The 22,113-nt window shown below is 43.4% G+C and overlaps 1 protein-coding gene and 1 pseudogene across 6 annotated transcripts in view; one reads left to right on the forward strand and one right to left on the reverse strand.

Annotated features, from left to right (window-relative positions):
• Positions 1-22,113, reverse strand: part of mctp1b (multiple C2 domains, transmembrane 1b) — a 58,815-nt gene that overhangs the window by 10,072 nt on the left and 26,630 nt on the right. For 2 of the 6 annotated variants that reach the window (XR_013503226.1, XM_078271732.1), the window contains exons 5-14: positions 13,562-13,685; positions 9,765-9,803; positions 8,086-8,253; positions 7,500-7,630; positions 6,374-6,560; positions 6,163-6,256; positions 5,589-5,691; positions 4,356-4,458; positions 1,558-1,659; positions 611-685 (exon numbers count right to left, since the gene is read on the reverse strand). Coding sequence is in view for 1 of the 6 variants with exons in the window: in XM_078271732.1 (XP_078127858.1) it covers positions 611-685; positions 1,558-1,659; positions 4,356-4,458; positions 5,589-5,691; positions 6,163-6,256; positions 6,374-6,560; positions 7,500-7,630; positions 8,086-8,253; positions 9,765-9,803; positions 13,562-13,685 (1,126 nt within the window). In the remaining 5 variants the exon portion in view is untranslated. The remainder of the gene's footprint in view (positions 1-610; positions 686-1,557; positions 1,660-4,355; positions 4,459-5,588; positions 5,692-6,162; positions 6,257-6,373; positions 6,561-7,499; positions 7,631-8,085; positions 8,254-9,764; positions 9,804-13,561; positions 13,686-22,113) is intronic. The other 4 variants (XR_013503227.1, XR_013503229.1, XR_013503230.1 and 1 more) reach the window with 3 other exon arrangements.
• On the forward strand, positions 15,110-18,510 carry LOC144531533 (tripartite motif-containing protein 16-like; annotated as a pseudogene).

Here is a 22,113-nt window from a genome sequence, read left to right on the forward strand (position 1 = left end):
AAGTTCTATATCTTCATGTTCAGACTCAAACCAGAAAACACAGCCTGATGGATCTTAAAACACAGATCAGGGAACCACTCTGATTCAGTTAAGCCTCGTGTCGTCTTCCCGTCGACCGTGCACCTTTCTGTTTTTCTCAGAAAGGTGTCTGTTTTTGTGTTTTTCCCCCACGTTTAATAAGCCTTGTCCTGGTTTTCGGACCCCCCCCCGACCCCCCCAATACAGTAAAACTACACATTTTAGAGTGGCCTTTTATTGTGGCCAGCCTAAGTCACACCTGTATATAATCCTGCTGTCTAATCAGCATCTTGATATGCCACACCTGTGAGCTGGATGGATTATCTCGGCAAAGGAGAAGTGCTCACTGACAGATTTAGACAGATTAGTGAACAATATCTGAGAGAAATAGTTCTTTTGTGTACGTAGAAAAAGTCTTAGATCTTTGAGTTCAGCTCATGAAAAATGGGGGCAAAAACTAAAGTGTTGCGTTTATAATTTTGAGTGTATTTGTGTCTTTAATGTCTTCAGTAGGAACCAATGAGAGAGACTAAAATGTCACAGAAAGAGTCTCTTTTGCGCGATGTAGCTGATGATTTACTGATAAACATACCTGCTTGGACACTTTTGGTTCTTCCTCGATGTATTTCTGCTCTGCAGGGACAACAGTCTTTAAAGCAGCTTTAAACTGAAGAGGAAAACACACAAAGACAAAGACAGGTATTACAGACTCAACTTTTCATGGGTTATGAGACACAGCCATCTTCTAACCGTATACATTCTGGGAACTATATTCTCAGAAGATGAAGCACTGCTACTTCTGCTACTTGGGCAGAGTGAGCACCTGAGAAGCCCCGTGGTGAGGAGCAGAGAGTAACAACGGGGCTTTTCAGGTGTTGTGCTAATCACTCCGCCCAAGTAGCAGAAGTAGCAGTGCTTCGCCTTCTGAGAATATAGTTCCCAGTTTATATACGGTTAGAAGATGGCTGTGTGTCATGTGACCTTGTTATTTGTACATGCTGTGACTATACAAATCACAACATGTAAATAGGAACATGTTGGTGTTATTTTGTCACTTATTGGGAGCAGTAGGCTAGATGGAGCCAGTAACCTCCAGGATCTGTGCTAAGCTAGGCTAGATGGAGCCAGTTACCTCCAGGATCTGTGCTAAGCTAGGCTAGTTGGAGTCAGTTACCTCCAGGATCTGAGCTAAGCTAGGCTAGATGGAGCCAGTTACCTCCAGGATCTGAGCTAAGCTAGGCTAGATGGAGCCGGTTACCTCCAGGATCTGAGCTAAGCTAGGCTAGATGGAGCCAGTTACCTCCAGGATCTGAGCTAAGCTAGGCTAGATGGAGCCGGTTACCTCCAGGATCTGTGCTAAGCTAGGCTCGCGGTGGGGGCGTCAGACAGAGTTACGACACGCACGGAGATGAGAAGGGTATGTATGGACTTATCTAACTCTGGGGGATACGGGGAATAAGCTAAAGTCCCAATAAGTGGGCGTGTTCCTTTAAGTAAATGTACTTTCCACCAGTGAATAAAAGAGCGTATGGCACTCACAGTGTTGTAGATGACATCTATCTCCAGGTAGATGACTCCTTTAGTCGGCCCTGTCAGCTCCTTATTTTTCAACACGTAGCTCTTCTGCTCACCGTTACGGATCTGACAGAAACATAAAAACATGGTTACAGTTTGGATTAAACACTTAAAGGGATAGTTCAGATGTTTTGAAGTGTGTTTGTATGAGCTACTTCTCTATAGTCAGTGTGTTAGCTACAGTAGATGATGGCCGGCACACCTCCAGTTTAGAGAAGCAGGCAGGAGTACCGACACAGAAGATAAGCAACGTCCTGCTGTGGAGGGGGGCAGCAGCTAAACGCATTTTAGACACCTTTAAACCTCTCTATCAGTTTAAGTGGAGGCTGTATTTAGAGTATTTTCAGCGCTTCACCTTGCTGTCAGACAGCCCTTTACGACGGGGAACTGAAGCTGTTATCTCTGCTCTCTTCAAAGCCACCAGAGACTATAACAGGGCTAGGTTTTTGGCAAGTAAGTAGGTATGTTAGGTTAAGGGATCATTTTAGGGCCTGTATTAGCTAAATTGTTGGAGGTAGTGAAGCAACATAAGATAAAGACAGTGATTAAGGAGTCCAGTAATGAACTAAGTCAGTAAGTAGTAAGATGTAGGCTAATAAGGTAAAACTTTCAAGTAAGTTAAAAGGTGCAGTAGGTAAGACTTATAAAACTACCTTTCTGTCATATTTGCTGAAACTGACCCTATGTTCCAGTAGAACTACATGAAGCAGGTCATTTACAAAGAAATCCAGCTCCTCCACAGCTCCCTGTTCAGATGCACCAATCAGGGCCAGGGGGGGTGTAAACTGCGTGTCAATCACTGCTCATGCACATGCATTCATTCTCCCTTGTGGGGGGAGGGGCTTAGGAGACCGTTTTGGGCTTTAGCAGAAAGGGGGGAGGGACTGAGAAGTTGTTGATGTTCAAATTCTTTGCCTAAGTCCTGGATCTTCACAATCCTACCTACAGCACCTTTAATGAGGACTGTTCTGTATTTTGGAAAATATATTTTGTAATCTAATAAGATAAATTTTTTTGGAAGTAAGTATGGGTTAAGTATTTAGGCTAAAGGTTAGGGTTAGGCCACCAGACTCCTTTGACAAAAACAGTCATTTTACCTCATATATATATATATATATATACTTCAGCATATGATATATAGCTTAATTAGCATATTGAATGCATGTTGCACAACACATGAACACAGCTGCAGTTCTATCTATTGTTTGATTTCTGCTGTCATCATAGGTAACATGAAACCCAAAATGTTCCCACACACCAGACTATATACGACGCTGGAGCATCCTCCAGCTCCAGGCAGCCTTCCTCATCTCTCCCACCTGACTACTCTACAGTCTTCCTCATCTCTCCCACCTGACTACTCTACAGTCTTCCTCATCTCTCCCACCTGACATCTCTACAGTCTTCCTCATCTCTCCCACCTGACATCTCTACAGTCTTCCTCATCTCTCCCACCTGACGTCTCTACAGTCTTCCTCATCTCTCCCACCTGACATCTCTACAGTCTTCCTCATCTCTCCCACCTGACATCTCTACAGTCTTCCTCATCTCTCCCACCTGACATCTCTACAGTCTTCCTCATCTCTCCCACCTGACATCTCTACAGTCTTCCTCATCTCTCCCACCTGACATCTCTACAGTCTTCCTCATCTCTCCCACCTGACATCTCTACAGTCTTCCTCATCTCTCCCACCTGACTACTCTACAGTCTTCCTCATCTCTCCCACCTGACGTCTCTACAGTCTTCCTCATCTCTCCCACCTGACATCTCTACAGTCTTCCTCATCTCTCCCACCTGACGTCTCTACAGTCTTCCTCATCTCTCCCACTTACCATTTCTACACGTGACGTGACCTGCAGCACGCCACACTCCACCTGAGGAGCGGTCAGCTTGCCGCCTCTCAAAATCTGACGTAAATATTTTAAACTGACCTTTGTCGATTAAAAAAAAAAACAGACAGATTCAGCAACTGCACGGCCTATTTCTCGCTTAAAAACGTTTTCAGAAACACTTTTCAGTGAACTATTTTCGTAAAATACGAGATCGTGTTCAGAACGAGACGCCATTAGAGTCTGTTTTGAAATTCGGGAGCAGCAAGAACCACGTGACGCGTTCGTCCAATCAGCTGCCATGTGTTGTGTTCGTCACCCTCATCCCCCTCGTCGTCTCAGTGTTTTAACATAGGTGTATAAAGTGGGAACTACGGCAGGAAGAGGTTAGTGCACGTTAACAGTGGACTGATGGACCGAGACTGTACCACCCCTAGTTATTTTGTGACTTTGGTGTTTTTAAGTGTTAGGAACTAACTAACTAACTAACTAACTAACTAACTAACTAACTAACCGATGGAGGCAGCGGTAGAGCAGCAACTCCCGTGTTCTGGAGGTAAAATGATGTTTTTGTCAAAGTGTCTGGTGGCTTTGAAGAGAGCAGAGATAACGGCTTCAGTTCGGTTGGTACTCCTGCCTGCTTCTCCAAACTGTTGTCGTGCCGACCGCCATCTACTGTAGCTGACACACTGACCACGGAGAAGTAGCTTATAACCAAACTTCCCTTTAAGTGTCGACAGGTTTCAAACTAGAGCCCGACCGATATATCGGTGGGCCGATATTAGGCGTTTTCCAAACTATCGGTATTGGCATTTATAATGGCCGATAAATGAATATTTCAAAAATAAAAACCCGTCTATTTATGACCTTTACAACCCGTGTTAGGATATTTCTACACACCTTAGATTGGGTTTTCCTCTAATCTCACTCACATGTAACAATGGGATGGCCACTTTCCCCAGGAAGTCAGCGCTCCTGTCTCTGTCCTCATCAAACACCGTCACCTCCAACACCGAGTGAATGTCTTTAACGTTACTGAGGAAATAGAAAACGTGACACAGAGAGGAGGAAGAAAGTGTCTCTATGTGAAGCCATATTGGAGTTTTGTTTTGTTCTTAAAGTGCTCATATTATGCTTTTTGGCTTTTCCCCTTTCCTTTATTGTGTTATATATCTATTTTTGTGCACGTTATAGGTTCACAAAGTGAAAAAGCCCAAAGTCCCCCCCAAAGGGACTTACCATCTCCAACAGAAAACACTGTTCACAAACTGCTCCAAACAGCTCTATTGTAGTCCAGCCTTTACTTCAGAGACAAACGTGGTCACTTTGGAACACACGTTATAATGCTCGCCTAGCTGCTAGCATGGCACGCCCTCATACTCTGCTTCTGACTGGCTAGTAGTCCTTACCTAGGTACTGTCAGGACACGCCCTCATACTCTGCTTCTGACTGGCTAGTAGTCCTTACCTAGGTACTGTCAGGGCACGCCCTCATACTCTGCTTCTGACTGGCTAGTAGTCCTTACCTAGGTACTGTCAGGGCACGCCCTCATACTCTGCTTCTGACTGGCTAGTGGTCCTTACCTAGGTACTGTCAGGGCACGCCCTCATACTCTGCTTCTGACTGGCTAGTAGTCCTTACCTAGGTACTGTCAGGGCACGCCTCATACTCTGCTTCTGACTGGCTAGTAGTCCTTACATAGGTACTGTCAGGGCACGCCCTCATACTCTGCTTCTGACTGGCTAGTAGTCCTTACCTAGCTACTGAGCATGTGCGACTCCCAACAAAGATGGAACAGAAGTGAGATGTCTTTACTCTGTAGCTAAAACAGAGAGCTCAACACACAGGGTGAAAAGAGGAGCTGCAGCACTGTGCAGTACAACAAAAAATATACCATGTAAACCTACTCTGGTACAACCTCTAAATACAATTATGACCCTGAAAATGAGCATAATATGAGCGTTTTAAGTACAGTACTTGAGTAAACTTGAGTACTTCCCAGTAAATAAGCATTTCAGTAAAGTTCCAGGTAATATCAAGCATTATAATAATAACAAAGTGAAATAGCAACTGAGCTAAAAATCTGAAAGAAAGCCCAGAAGAAGACAGTATTTCTGTTTTTATGAAGAAAAAAAACAGATAAACGTGGACAGATGGTCACTCACAAGGTGAAGACTTTGTTCCACTCGGGATTCAGGTTCTTGTAAACAGTATGAGTCTGTAGCCGGTCGTTATTCAGCTCCAACACACAGAACGGATCACTCTTTCCTACAAAAACATTCACGTTACATTACACAGCTGCTGTACAATGGATCACTGCAGGTATAGTCTACAGCAGTGGTTCTCAAGTTTTTTTCAATAAAGTACCCCTAGGGGGACACGTATACCCCCTGCAGTCCTCCAAAGTACCCCTAGGGGGACACGTATACCCCCTGCAGTCCTCCAGAGTACCCCTAGGGGGACACGTATAACCCCTGCAGTCCTCCAGAGTACCCCTAGGGGGACACGTATAACCCCTGCAGTCCTCCAGAGTACCCCTAGGGGGACACGTATACCCCCTGCAGTCCTCCAAAGTACCCCTAGGGGGACACGTATACCCCCTGCAGTCCTCCAGAGTACCCCTAGGGGGACATGTATACCCCCTGCAGTCCTCCAAAGTAACCCTAGGGGGACACGGACCCCCATTTGAGAAACACTGGTCTACAGAACAGGATGTATGATGAGAATATTTGTGATTACCGGTAACGTCTGCAGCCATGAGTCCTTCTGCTCTCATCACCTTCACCTGCACGATGCCCACGTCTCTCCAGTTAGAGAACGACTTCAACACACCCTGGAGAAACCAAACAGGAAGTCATTCACGCTGCGAGTGTTTCAGTGGATATTCCTTTAAATCCAGCCTGTGTTTTATTAGTTAGATATAATCAGAAGCGTTAAGAGTGCTGCTCACGTATCGCTTGAGTATCTCCCTGCGCTCTTGCGGGTCGTCCAGCGGTGTGACGGACAGGTCGGCGATGGAGACGTGCGCCGAGGCGGTCAGCGTGACCAGCAGCACCACGTAGCCCCTGGACTCCTCGAGGGCCAGCTCCAGGTGATGAGTTTGCTCCTTGGACAGAGTGGAGAGGTCCAACTGGCAGCTGGACAGCAAACATTGAACAATGTTAATGTTGTGCCCACTCCGTCTTTGGGAGCGTGCCAATGTTCCCACATTTCTAAGATTTTTTTCAAAATTGTGGGAACATAGGGCTGTGGGACCATTGGGCTGTGGGAACATAGGTCTGTGGGACCATTGGGCTGTGGGACCATTGGGCTGTGGGAACATAGGGCTGACCCCCCGTCTTTAGGGCTGTAACAGTTTATGTATTTGGTACGAGGGTCACGGTTCGATGCACGCAGCCGCACACAAAAAACTTGGTATGTAGACCGATGCACGTAATGCAGAACCAAAGTGCGAGTTCATAATTCACATGTGCGAGTTCAGCCTGCAAACTTTTAGCTTCACTCCAACACAACAACTTGATTGGCGTGCGAGTCAGTCACGCTAGAGTCTGGATCAACAGATGTACAGTTCCAGGATAAAGCCTGACGTACGGCGTTGCCGTTCTCAAAATCCCTTCGCTACGGGAAACAACAACTTCCCAGCTAGCGAGCTACACGCTGAAAATGTCAAGTTATGAAGATGGAGCAACAAGGCAGGCCTGCTCGGTTCTTTTGGGGAATGATTGTAAAGACTTACAAAGAATATGTTTAGGGCATTTCCTCTCTAACTGGGACGTTTTGAGACTGATTGGTGGGATTACTGTGGACGAAGTACACACGGAGATACACTGGTAAGCACTAATTACGTTTGCTATTTTAGGTACACCTATCTAAAACTAGGATTTAGTTTTCATTTCTTGTGAACAGACAGTTAAAGTGTCACAGACACAATCCTCCTGCTGTAGACTGAGAGGACATTCTGTCCACTGGCAACTTTGGGAAACTATTTTCATAATAAAAAATAAGGAACATAAACGTTTACAGCTTTTATAATTTTACAAATAATGCAGCTGAACACAGAGAAGTGATCAACTGACCGTCCGATGAAGTCGTCTCTCCTCCCTGTGTCTTTGTCCCACACTGTGAGCTCCAACACTCCTCCGCTCTCTTCATACAGATGGAGGTCAAACTGCTCCCTCCACTGTGGACTCAGGGTCTTTGGTACCGTCTACACACACACACACACACACACACACACACACACACACACACACACACACACACACACACAGACAGACAGACAGACAGACAGACACACACACACACACACACACACACACACACACACACACACACACACACACACACACACACACACACACACACACACACACACACACACACACAGACACACACACACAGACACACAGACGTGCACACACACACACACACACAGACAGACAGACACACACACACACGGGAAACAAGTTCATAATTTGAAGAAAGATGAGCCTCTCCTGAGCGGTGGCTGGTCAGAGGTCAGTGTAGGCGTACCTTGCTCTTGTATTTCTGGGGTCAGAGGTCAGTGTAGGCGTACCTTGCTCTTGTATTTCTGGGGTCAGAGGTCAGTGTAGGCGTACCTTGCTCTTGTATTTCTGGGGTCAGAGGTCAGTGTAGGCGTACCTTGCTCTTGTATTTCTGGGGTCCCAGTCTGAACTTGACGTACGGGTCGCTCAGACCGTTGGGGTCCATGGGGATCAGGTTCCGTCCTTCGATCAGCGCGATGCTGACGATCCCTCGCCAGAGCTGCGATTTCCGATGCAGCTCAGAGAGACGCATTGACTGCTGCTGCTGGTCCGTCGACACACACACACACACACACACACACACACACACACACACACACAAACAGCTTTATTTATCATGTGAAAGGAAAATGAAAGGAGAGTATGCAGGGCCCGGTTCTCCATGTTTGATTTGATCCTGGATTTTACTTTTTCAAAACTGTTTAAAGGAACACGCCGACTTATTGGGACTTGGTCTTATTCACCGTATCCCCCAGAGTTAGATAAGTCCAGACATACCCTTCTCATCTCCGTGCTTCGCCTTTCTGAGAATATAGTTCCCAGTTTATATACGGTTAGAAGATGGCTGTGTGTCATGTGACCTTGTTATTTGTACACGCTGTGACTATACAAATCACAACATGTTAATAGGAACATGTTGGCGTTATTTTGTCACTTATTGGGAGCAGTAGGCTAGTTGGAGACAGTTACCTCCAGATCTGTGCTAAGCTAGGCTAGATGGAGCCGGTTACCTCCAGGATCTGTGCTAAGCTAGGCTAGATGGAGCCGGTTACCTCCAGATCTGTGCTAAGCTAGGCTAGATGGAGACAGTTACCTCCATGATCTGTGCTAAGCTAGGCTAGATGGAGCCGGTTACCTCCAGATCTGTGCTAAGCTAGGCTAGATGGAGCCGGTTACCTCCAGGATCTATGCTAAGCTAGCCTAGATGGAGACAGTTACCTCCATGATCTGTGCTAAGCTAGGCTAGATGGAGCCGGTTACCTCCAGGATCTGTGCTAAGCTAGGCTAGATGGAGCCGGTTACCCCCAGATCTGTGCTAAGCTAGGCTAGATGGAGCCGGTTACCTCCAGGATCTGTGCTAAGCTAGGCTAGATGGAGCCGGTTACCTCCAGGATCTGTGCTAAGCTAGGCTAGCGGTGGGTGCGTAACAACACGCACGGAGATGAGAAGGGTATGTCTGGACTTATCTAACTCTGGGGGATACGGTGAATAAGCTAAAGTCCCAATAAGTCGGCGTGTTCCTTTAAAGTTTATCTGAAGCTGTTGTCAGTCATCAAACGGGGGGGAGTAGTGCATTTGTTGGAGACTACTTTCATCGTTGGATTAATCCCCATTTGGTGCTCTTACAGACTTTTTCCTTTATAACATCATATATAACATCATGTTTATGGAGGGAAGAAGCTGGAAAACCAGGGCCCTGGTAACAGCCAGTGGATGGAAGAGACAGCAGCAGCAGCACACAGCAACAATCAACATTTAAGAAGCTCAAAAGACAAAATGTTTGACTTCTATTTGAACTCTACGCCACGAAAAATCTTTGACACAAGACAAACAACAGTCACATGGGGCGCTGATATTAAAATGAGCAGAAACTGATGGAAACAGAGAGGCGATCAGCATGAAGGTTTCAGGACAGTTAATGGAAAGCTGCAACAGCACACACAGATGATGATGATGATGATGATGATGATGATGATGGTGATGATGATGATGATGATGATGATGGTGATGATGATGATGATGATGATGATGATGATGATGATCATGGCGACTTACCTTTGTGGATCGTTTCCAGGACCTCCTGAGCAGCATGGTCTGAATATACATCAAAATACATTATTTCATGACTTTTGCAGGGTGGGAGAACACTAGTGGTTTTAAACCTTGAGTTGTCTTCTGGTCGACCATGCACGTGTTGTCCTTCTGGGTCAAAATTTTAACTTTTTTTTAAAATAATTTTCTTAAATATTTTTGGACACATTTCTTTGACGTTTTTGTCACTTTTTTTTCGCACTTTTTTCAATGTTTTTGTCATATTTTTCCCACGTTTTCGATGCTATTTTTCACTTTACACCAACGTATCACCGCTAGTTTTACACGTATTTTTGGAATTCATGGTCTATAAATGTCATGTATAGGAGATTATACCTCATTTTGAAATGAGGAATGATTTTGACTAATATTAGAGGAACGTATGTTGGTGGAGAATCACAGACGTGTGGACGTCAAAGTTTAGTCAGGTTTTGAAACCATTTCAATGAATACCCACAGTTCAATGAAAGTAGTGATCGAGTACTTTCAATTGTACTTCATTTTGTGAGTATTTTGGTTAAAAAGAAACCCATATTTCTGATATAGAAGTTTTGAGAACAGGTCAAATCTGACCTGAGGACAACATGAGGGTTAATAACTAGAGGGCTGCAAAAAAGTGTCAAAATCTAAATGAGATGCCCATCAGGAGCAGCACAGCATTGTGTCAGCCACTAGAGGGAGCTACAGGACAGGTTTAACTACAAGGAGCTAATACAAGTGATGAAGAGGAGAGGTACTGCGACTTTAGTTAGGCTTCACCAGTAGAGCATCTTAAAATAGATCCTAATTGTGAAGAATGTGCTGAATATTCATTTTCACGGCCTTATTAGTTGTAATGACACTTTGATCTTTCCGAGCTCTCTGTCTTCCATGTTTCTCGTACTGTTGATTTTCCTTTTCTCTCTCTCTTTCTTTTTGTTGTTTGTCTCTTTCTCTCAGTCTGGAGCTGCAGCACAGACTGATGATTCATTTATATACTGAATAAAACATGGATGACACTGGCTTTGTTTAATGTCTTAGTGCTGAGCACACCTTCTGAAACCATCTTCTGAACTGTAACTGTGTGAAATAAGGAAACTGAAGTATGGCAGCAAAGAAGGATTTAACTTAATGTTTAGATTTAAATAACAATGGAAACTGTAATTGGGAATTTAATAAATATACACTACTACAGACAGAATACCTGCTGAGATCAGTTGCATTGTTTCTTTAACCAGGGCAGCAGTTTTCAGATTACATTATGTGTTTACAGAGTTGCAAAATGGTTCTCCAATGTTTTCTCAGTGAGCCTTTTAAAATGATATCAGATTAGTGAACAGAATGGGCCTTTGGACCATTAGATGAATGGTTGCTGATAATGGGCGATGTAGATATTGCATTAAAGATCAGCCACTTCTTTCTACAACAGTCGAGAACCCTTTTGATAGTCTGTAAGCACATAATGTAGTCTGAAAACTGCTGCCCTGATTAAAGAAACAATGCAACTGATCTCAGCTGCTATTCTGTCTATAATGGAGTAGAATGGACATTTCTAAGTGACCCCAAACTTTTGACCGGTAGTGTCAGCAACCAATGGCCAATGGCCAGCAACTCCTGTGTTCTGCGAGGTAAAATGACTGTTGTTGTCAAAGTCTGCTGTGATGTTCTGTGAGTTCTTTAGGATCCTCACAAACACTTCATGTTGGGTTTTTCTTTCATTTGTCAGTCATATGTTATGTGTTCTTGTACATCATTTTCCAAACTCTTAAAAGTGCTCATAGTATGCTCATTTTTAGGTTCATAATTGTACTACTAGCCAGTCAGAAGCAGAGTATGAGGGCGTGCCCTGACAGTACCTAGGTAAGGACTACTAGCCAGTCAGAAGCAGAGTATGAGGGCGTGCCCTGACAGTACCTAGGTAAGGACTACTAGCCAGTCAGAAGCAGAGTATGAGGGCGTGCCCTGACAGTACCTAGGTAAGGACTACTAGCCAGTCAGAAGCAGAGTATGAGGGCGTGTCCTGACAGTACCTAGGTAAGGACTACTAGCCAGTCCGAAGCAGAGTATGAGGCCGTGCCCTGACAGTACCTAGATAAGGACTACTAGCCAGTCCGAAGCAGAGTATGAGGCCGTGCCCTGACAGTACCTAGGTAAGGACTACTAGCCAGTCAGAAGCAGAGTATGAGGGCGTGTCCCTGACAGTACCTAGGTAAGGACTACTAGCCAGTCAGAAGCAGAGTATGAGGGCGTGCCCTGACAGTACCTAGATAAGGACTACTAGCCAGTCAGAAGCAGAGTATGAGGGCGTGCCCTGACAGTACCTAGGTAAGGACTACTAGCCAGTCAGAAGCAGAGTATGAGGGCGTGCCATGCTAGCAGCTAGGCGAGCATTATAACGTGTGTTACAAAGTGACCACGTTTGTCTCTGAAGTAAAGGCTGGACTACAATAGAGCTGTTTGGAGCAGTTTGTGAACAGTGTTTTCTGTTGGAGATGGTAAGTCCCTTTGGGGGGGACTTTGGGCTTTTTTCACTTTGTGAACCTATAACGTGCACAAAAAAAGATATATAACACAATAAAGGAAAGGGGAAAAGCCAAAAAGCATAATATGAGCACTTTAAGAAAACCTATAACAACTACTGTAAACAACTAACTTAATCAGATCACTAAAGTCCTTGTTCAGACTCACTTGCTCTCTACGGCGGCTGATAAAGAGGAAGAAGGTTCTCACTAAACTAGAAGTAGGAAAAGGGTTGAATCAGGGCGAAGCTGTAAGAGCCTAATCACCACTACACTCACTTTATTCACATACGGCTTCCACCGATACTTCATAACCTGTCTCTGCTGTGGGAAACACAAACGCTCATTATTAAAGGACAATTCCAAGTTTTTAATCTTGAATTCCGGCGCATAATGAACCTAGGGGTTAATAACACACGCGTACCGAGTTGACCGTTCTCTGGGATGTGTTTTCATGCTAAGGAAATGTGTCTCTAGCTTGAAACAAGCTAGCGCGAACAACGGCGTGCTTGAGCTATGTTACTGGTTACTGGTTGCACGGCGTTTGTCGGTCGACTGGTCATGACTGTTTTCCAAGATCTCGCCTGCTTGTGTACGTGAACGCTACTGTCTTTAATATCTGTAATCCTTTTAATAAACTGTCTGTACACTTACAACGTTCTCAATGCTTGGGTTTACATGTAGGGAGCCTCATTATGCTACCGTGGAAGTGTGGTGATATATATATTTATTGTTAGTGGTGTAGAAATAGTGATTTCTTTTTACTTTACCCCCGATGACTATCTTTAGAAGCTAATCAGCTTGTTTCAAGCTAGAGACACATTTGATTAGCATGAAAACAGATCCCAGAGAACGGTCGACTCGGTACACATATGTTATTAACCCCTAGGTTCATTTTGCGCCGGATTTGTCCTTTAAGAGTTAATTGTGATCTTGTAATCCAGTAGTGTTGAAACAATAAGTACATTAAAGGATTATTACAGTGATGCTCGACCTTTTAAAACAAAGCAGAGCCTACTTGCGCCCCTTCGTCAATGGTTTTGTGTCGTGACCTGTTAAACCAGACACTAGTTTTTTTGTTTGTACTTGTTTGAATTACTTTAAAATAAAATGGAAAAACAACATCATCATATAACTACAAAAATTCACTTTCCTTCCATCTTATACAATAGTTGTAATCGTAGTATTTTACAAAGATACTCTGTTTAAAGTCGCACCAATGAAGTAAATTAAACAGGACAGATGAGCAGTATATGTACGTACGGTTGAGTCTCTTCGCTCCTCTATGGGACTGTCTTTAGGTGTCAGGGTGACGGCCAGCTCCAGGGTGCCCAGGTCCTGATCCGGGTGCTGCGAGTCCGTCAGCACCAGAGTTACAGGTATCGTCCTGTAACACACACACGTAGGACAGGTGTGAATGCTGCGAGTACTGCTCATAGACAGTAAAAGAATGGACACAGTGACGCCATAGACTTCGATGGAGACCAGTGAAGGATATTAGAAGCTCTTTCCCGGTGATGGCTGAGCGTTACTGAGCAGCCTCCAACTGAGCTTGAAGACGTAGATGTGACGTGAGCAACCTGTCTGAAAGTTGGAAGTCTTCTGGTAGCTGTGCCAAGAGAAATCTCAATCATTCCCAATCTAGCAGAGACGGAGAGCGTAGGTATATGTAAGGAGATAACATAGACACAGGCTCATTATTGATCACTAAAATGATAGTTAACATTAGTAATTACACTTAAACAGCTAATGGAAGTCCAAACTGCCTGAGAGCTTCTCCTGTACTATACGGTAACTCCTCTACTATGAGACAGGAAGTCTCGTGGTTATGACACAATCGTTAGCCTATTTTTACAAAAACGTCTGCTACGGAGCCATAACGTGAGCTACAAGGTAATGGAGCCTTTTATACATTGTCGTGTTTCTTTAGAAATAAACAACGGACAAATAGAGTCTTTTAATGCTTCTGAACACTATGCTTTGTGTAACATAAGGTGGGGGTGTCATCAATGAAAGATCATTCAGATACAGTATTACAGGACCACTAAGGTCTATATAAAAGAGACTTCAGATACAGTATTAGGGGACCACTAAGGTCTATATAAAAGAGACTTCAGATACAGTATTAGGGGACCACTAAGGCCTATATAAAAGAGACTTCAGATACAGTATTAGGGGACCACTGCTGGATAAGATAACTTTTATGTGTTAACACACTCTCCTTACACCACCACTGCAGAGAAAAGATTAAAATATGTTTGACCTTTGGCAGAGTCCCCCTCACACAGACCGCCAACCAGCGTCACATCATCAGCATACGGTAAGAAGTTAAAGTGTAAGTGTTGGATTTTAAACTCAGTGGTTTTCAGAGAAAATAGCAAAGGGGATAAAATAGCATCTTGTTATGCATCCTGTGTTCAGAGAACTTATCTCTGACACCTTTTACACACATTCTAGGATTGTGAGATTATTATACAGCATATTAAGGGTTTCATGACAGTTTAGTTTGATAACATTCAGAGAGACTTTAGGAAGAGTCAGAGACGTATGGAGACATCAACAAAACCTGAGGAGCCAAGAAGTATTTTACAACTAGAAATGTCATGTTTTCTGATGTAGAGGACGTTTTAACTGAGGTGGTATTTAAAATGAGAAAACAAAGTCCAAGCTCAAGGTGCCACTCCTCATCCTGGCATGAATATAAGCTTGATAACCCCTCCCTGTGTTGTATAATAACAATAAAGCTGAACCTTGAACCTGGATCCGTTGATAAGACAGTCACACATACTGAAAGTCACAGTCAGACCGTCGTCACTGAGAGGTGAAATGGCGCAGAAACGAGTTCAGCTGGACCGGGAAACCTTCTCTTGTTCCATCTGTCTGGATCTACTGAAGGATCCGGTGACTACTCCCTGTGGACACAGCTACTGCATGAACTGTATTAAAAGCCACTGGGATGAAGAGGATCGTAAGTACATCTACAGCTGTCCTCAGTGCAGGAAGACATTCACACCAAGGCCTGTCCTGCTGAAAAACACCATGTTAGCAGATTTAGTGGAGGAGCTGAAGAGGACTGGACTCCAAGCTGCTCCTGCTGATCACTGCTATGCTGGAGCTGAAGATGTGGTCTGTGATTTCTGCACCGGGAGAAAACTCAAAGCACACAAGTCCTGTCTTGTCTGTCTGGCTTCTTTCTGTGAGAAACACCTTCAGCCTCATTATGAATCAGAGACATTTAAGAAACACAAGCTGGTGGAGCCGTCCAAGAAGCTCCAGGAGAACGTCTGCTCTCGTCATGATGAGGTGATGAAGATGTTCTGTCGTACTGATCAGCAGCTTATCTGTTATCTCTGCTCTGTGGACGAACATAAAGGCCACGACACAGTCTCAGCTGCAGCAGAGAGAGCTGAGAGGCAGAGAGAGCTCGAGGGGAGTCGACAAAACATCCAGCAGAGAATCCAGGACAGAGAGAAAGATGTGAAGCTGCTTCAACAGCAGGCGGAGGCCATCAATCTCTCTGCTGATAAAGCAGTGGAGGACAGCGAGAAGATCTTCACTGAGCTGATCCGTCTCCTGGAGAAAAGAAGCTCTGATGTGAAGCAGCAGGTCAGATCCCAGCAGAAAAGTGAAGTGAGTCGAGTCAAAGAGCTCCAGGAGAAGCTGGAGCAGGAGATCACTGAGCTGAAGAGGAAAGACGCTGAGCTGAAGAAGCTCTCACACACAGAGGATCACAACCAGTTTCTACACAACTACCCCTCACTGTCACCACTCAGCCAATCTACATCCAGCATCCATATCCGTCCTCTGAGCTGCTTTGAGGACGTGACAGCGGCCGTGTCAGAAGTCAGAGATAAACTACAGGACGTCCTGAGAGAGAAGTGGACAAACGTCTCACTGACAGGGACTGAAGTGGACGTTTTACTGCCACAACCAGAGCCCAAGACCAGAGCTGGATTCTTAAAATATTCACGTGAAATCACACTGGATCCAAACACAGCAAACACATATGCTGTTATTATCTGAGGGGAACAGGAAAGCAACATTCATGAGAAAACATCAGTCTTATTCTAGTCACCCAGACAGATTCACTAACTGGTGTCAGGTCCTGAGTAGAGAGAGTCTGACTGGACGTTGTTACTGGGAGGTGGAGAGGAGAGGGAGAGGAGTTTCTGTAGCAGTCGCATACAAGAATATCAGCAGAGCAGGGGGGTCGGATGAATGTGGATTTGGACGAAATGACAAATCTTGGGCGTTATATTGTGACAACAACAAATATACATTTTGGTCCAACAATGTCCAAACTCCCGTCTCAGGTCCTGGGTCCTCCAGAGTAGGAGTGTACCTGGATCACAGTGCAGGTATTCTGTCCTTCTACAGCGTCTCTGGAACCATGACTCTCCTCCACAGAGTCCAGACCACATTCACTCAGCCCCTCTATGCTGGACTAGAGGTTTGATTATTGGTATGCTGGAGCCTCTGCTGAGTTGTGTAAACTGAAATAGACAGAAGTCATTTAAGGGTTAAATTCTGTGTTTTAACTCTTTGACTTATTTAGTCTCCATGTTTTTGTTGCTGAGAGCTGATTGTTGTGACTTTCTATTTTTTCGACGTTTTTAACCTTTTTCGTGTGTTTACACGTTATTGTTGCTTTTTTCTCATTTTTTTGCTTTTATCAACATTTCTTGTCACTTTTTCGACATTTATTTGCTTTTCTAAACGTTTTTGTAAATGAGTTTGATGTTGTTTTTGCTTGTATTGACGTTGTAGAAGTGATGAGATGTTTTAGTTTGTTGAGAAAACCATTCGATTGATTTATTTAAGGATTGGATGGAGGAAACATTTACAAAAACAAATCAGAAAGTCATGTTCATCTGTGGTGATTTTAACATTGATTTGCTAAATCCAAATAAGCCCAATATGATAGAGGACTTCATCAGTACAGTGTATAGTCTGGGCTTTTTTTCCCCCAAATTACCAGACCCAGCAGGATTACTTCCCACTGTGCAACATTAATTGATAATATTTTTACAAATGACATAGATAACAATACAGTGAGTGGTTTATTAATCAATGACATCAGTGACCACTTATCAGTTTTTACAGTTTACAACAGTAACTACACATCTAAAAAGGACAACACGGTCTATTCAGACGGGTCAGAACAGAAGAGTCTATGGTTGCACTGAGAGATGCTCTGCTTTCACAAGACTGGCAAATAATATATCAGGAAAAATATATTGATAAAGTATATGGTGAAGTCCTAAGAATATTGAAATTATTATAGGATAAGAACTGTCCGATAAAAACATATTGCAAAAAACAAAAATATAGTGATAGACCGTGGATTTCAAAAGGATTACAAAATGCCTGTAAAAAAACAATCCACTTTATAGATAATGTATTAAACACAGAACTATAGAAGCAGAAAATAAAGATAAGAAATAAGCTAATTAAGATGATGGGAACTTGTAAGAGAGATTACTATAGTAAACTATTAGATACTAATACAAATAATATGAAGGGTATATGGAATATTCTGGATTTGAATGGGAATATAACTTCTGAATATATATGTTCATTGATTACAGATTCATTATCTCTGTAGACTTATTATTTTGTAGCTAACTCATTTAATAGGATAGAAAGGGTATAAAGGGGTAGGAGTACATACGTTTTACTTCTTCTTACTCCTTTTTGCATGTGTAAATAGAGGTCTTTCAGTACTGGAAATTATGGAGTGTTTTTTTTATTACTATTATGTTCAAAATAAAAGATATCAATCAATCAATCAATTAATTCGGGGAGCCCCAGAAGCTCTCGATGTGCTCAGTTGAGATCTGTTATTTTACCTTTGATTGTTGAAACAGGTCGATATGTTAAAAAAGATCTTTACCGAGATGATGTGTAGATATTAGCTGTTTTTTGTTATTCATGTATTTCTCCACGTTATGTATCTGCGGGACAGGAAGATGTCTGTTAAATAGCGGTGTCTTGTAATCCCATGTGGGACGGGCCAAATGTTGTCATAATCATAATCAATAAGTCCTTCTTCTCTTTGACATAGCTGAGATTCTGGTTCAAACTAAGTGATTGTGTGGATGAAGTGAATGTGTTGATGAAATCATTGAACAAGAGTCTTTGAACAGACTTTCCTGATGGGATGTGTGAACAAACTGAAGCTTTACATGATGAATAAACTAACATCAACAAAGTCTTTTCTTCCTGTCTTCATTCCAGGGTTTCATACAAAGCTGACGGAGAAAATGTGAAACTGATATGAGAGTATAACTGAGGCCCTTTTCCTCCTGAAACACCACAAAGTAGGGCGTAGACTCAGGACTTTGTTATTCCAATATCATTTGTATATTTAAATAAATAGTGATATTTGAACTAATATTAGGCAGCCCTTAATATTCTAACCTGTTATGGGCGTTATTTTGTGTAAATGTGTTTGCTTGTAAACGTTGTTTTCAATTCAGATTCGAGGCTTTTTCACGCATTTCAAAATGTAACTACACGTCGCAGCGACGCACGTCTCTCGGCCGTGGCTCGGTAGCGTTGCATTTCCCCCCCGACTCATTTCCTGGTTCTCCTTCTCCGTAAACAACATGAAATCAAGGAGAGGGTTAACTTCTCCTGCTCCAGATGTCTCACCGTGGTCAGAAAGAACAGGGGAGACACTTTGTCCCTCTCACTATGACTCTAGAGTCACTACTCGCTCTGAAGCTACCGGTAATCACCGTCACTCTCTCACTCTAACACACACACACACACACACACACACACACACACACACACACACACACACACACACACACACACACACACACACACACACAAGTATAAACATTAGGGGTGGTACGGTTCACAAAACCCACTGTTGGGTTCGTATCACGGTTTTATGGTCACGGTTTTCGGTTCTGTACGGTTCTGGTTATTTTTTCTTTTAATCTTTAACACTCCAGAAATATACTTCAGCATATGATATATAGCTTAATTATCCACAATGTATGATACAGTATTAAATAAGTATATAGTTATATCATGTAATAGCGGAGATGTTGATACAGCGAGAGGGAAGACGTTGATGATTTCAACATGCTTTTCATTTATTTGGCAAAAAGAGGAAAATGTGTCCCATCTACAGGAACGTATGTGCCTTTTTAGCACATGAAGATTGAAATATTACAGAATATCAATTGAAATAAGTTGCATTTATCAAACTGCCAACTTCAGTGTAGCTCTTACAGAAATGTATCCTTTAAAAGAAAAAGAGAGGAACTCCTAAAGCTCCGTCTTTTGAATAAGTCAGAATACGTTAAACATAAAAACAGTTAACATTGTTAGTTAATGTCCTATCCTGGCCTGGGCTGGGACACACAGTCATAGTTAATGTCCTATCCTGGCCTGGGCTGGGACACACAGTCATAGTTAATGTCCTATCCTGGCCCGAGCTGGGACACAGTCATAGTTAATGTCCTATCCTGGCCCGAGCTGGGACACAGTCATAGTTAATGTCCCATCCTGGCCCTGGGCTGGGACACACAGTCATAGTTAATGTCCCATCCTGGCCTGGGCTGGGACACAGCCGCTAGTTAATGTCCCTATCCTGGCCTGGGCTGGGACACACAGTCATAGTTAATGTCCTATCCTGGCCTGGGCTGGGACACACAGTCATAGTTAATGTCCTATCCTGGCCTGGGCTGGGACACACAGTCATAGTTAATGTCCTATCCTGGCCCGAGCTGGGACACAGTCATAGTTAATGTCCTATCCTGGCCTGGGCTGGGACACACAGTCATAGTTAATGTCCTATCCTGGCCTGGGCTGGGACACACAGTCATAGTTAATGTCCTATCCTGGCCTGGGCTGGGACACACAGTCATAGTTAATGTCCTATCCTTTGCCCGAGCTGGGACACACAGTCATAGTTAATGTCCTATCCTGGCCTGGGCTGGGACACACAGTCATACGCTTTGATAAAGTACTTACTGGACTTATCATTGAACTTACAATAACGAGCGTAGCTGTCAGGCCCTCCTGTATACATCTCATCTCCGTTTTTTCCTGCATCCACCGTGTGTGTGTGTGTGTGTGTGTGTGTGTGTGTGTGTGTGTGTGTGCCCGTCAGTTGCGGGGAGAACTGAGCAGCCCCGCCCGCTGCAGAGACCCAACAGGATCTAAACTGCAGCCGCTTCAGCGACTTTAGAGTGACAAAACGTTCCAGTACATTGATGTTAAAATGTTTACAGGTTGGCAGGACGGTCTGAAATGTTCTGCACGGTCTTTAGCTGTACGTTTTGTTGGTAAGTTGTCCACAGCTCTTCTGTCGCGCGAAAGGGAAACACACTGTCTGAGGTCACATACGGACACCTGACGGGCACAAGGCTACATTGCGCATGCGTTGAACCGTGCGGTACACACACGCTCCGAACCGAGACAAGCGGACCGAGCGGTTCGGATGTTTTTTCATGAACCGTACCACCCCTAATAAACATCAGGCCACTTACGCAGGCTACGGTGAAAGCTCCGAACTTCCTGTCGAAAGCATACTGTTTGTGTTTAATCCAGGGTCTGACTTTTAATTAAAGAAACAGTGGTGGCAGTGTGTTTTTCTCCTGAAAACATCATTGCCTGCCTATTGACATTGACTGATACACCGCCCTCTGGTGGACAGAACATATACAACTTAAGTGTGATACCAATATAGGTCTTACTGAAGGCATTTAATGGTCAAAATATTATTAATAAATACTCAGATATATTCATATATATTATTAATATTAATAAAAAAACGAACTTTGAATATGATTTTTGGGCAAATGTCAAAGCCCTACCACAAAGTACAGTGTTCATGTTTAGAGTCAGTCAGTCTCTGTCCTTTCAACTTTCCTCACTAAAACTGCTCCGTCACACAGAAATGAGCAGAGTTTTCTATCACTTGTTGCTTTTTACAGCCAACATTTCCTCTCTGCACTGAGTCAATAAATATTACACTATACATCTATTTAAATGTCTTTTTACTGATGTTGTGTGTAGTTTGGACTTGTCTTCCTGCAGTGAACATCCCAGCAGGTTAACAAGTGAAATGTGTAAACTGATGCAGGACACAAGAGGGCTCCTTCATCCTGCTAACCAGGGATGTAGTGGAGGTTAAAGCTCCTCAGCTCACTTTGTCTGCAGCTTTTAGTTAACATGTTTTCAGGCTGATAGAAACCTTTTATAATAAACATGCAGTGTGCATTGGACTTGTGGAGGTTTCTTACTGCTAGACTGCTTGAATCTAGACTGAGTTCTTCCTTTAAATAGGCTTCTCTGCTTCACTGTTACTGTATCTGCTGTCTGACGTTAACTTGACTGCTCTGTTTGAGCTGTTTTTCTTACCTAGGATTGTGTGAGCTAGGATTTAGTTTCACTCAGGTGTTTGAGAGAGATGAGAACCAGTTAGAGTTAAGGTCCCTTTCATTTTACTCTGATTCTGTCAAGGACTGTGTTTGAATTATTGTAAACAATATCAACTTTTATTCAACTTAATAACAGGACGACTCAGTCATTTAGTAAACTGGGGAGCTGTCTCCAAACCCTCTGATTCTAAGAAGACTTTACCTCCTAAAAGCTGAAGTCAGCAGAGTTTTTAAATGAGAAATGAGCTCTGTTGTAAACACGTGTTGCTGCGTTCCTTATCACATACTTTTTCTTTTTACTTTTAGTACAAACTGCAGCTGCTCTTACAAAGTACGTACTGTTGCCTGCAGTACAGTCTGCAGACAGGCGGGACATCAAACTCTGATAACATCGCAGCTTGAACTTTGAGC

Source organism: Sander vitreus, chromosome 16 (assembly GCF_031162955.1).
Source record: "Sander vitreus isolate 19-12246 chromosome 16, sanVit1, whole genome shotgun sequence".
In the NCBI taxonomy this organism is placed as follows: domain Eukaryota; kingdom Metazoa; phylum Chordata; class Actinopteri; order Perciformes; family Percidae; genus Sander; species Sander vitreus.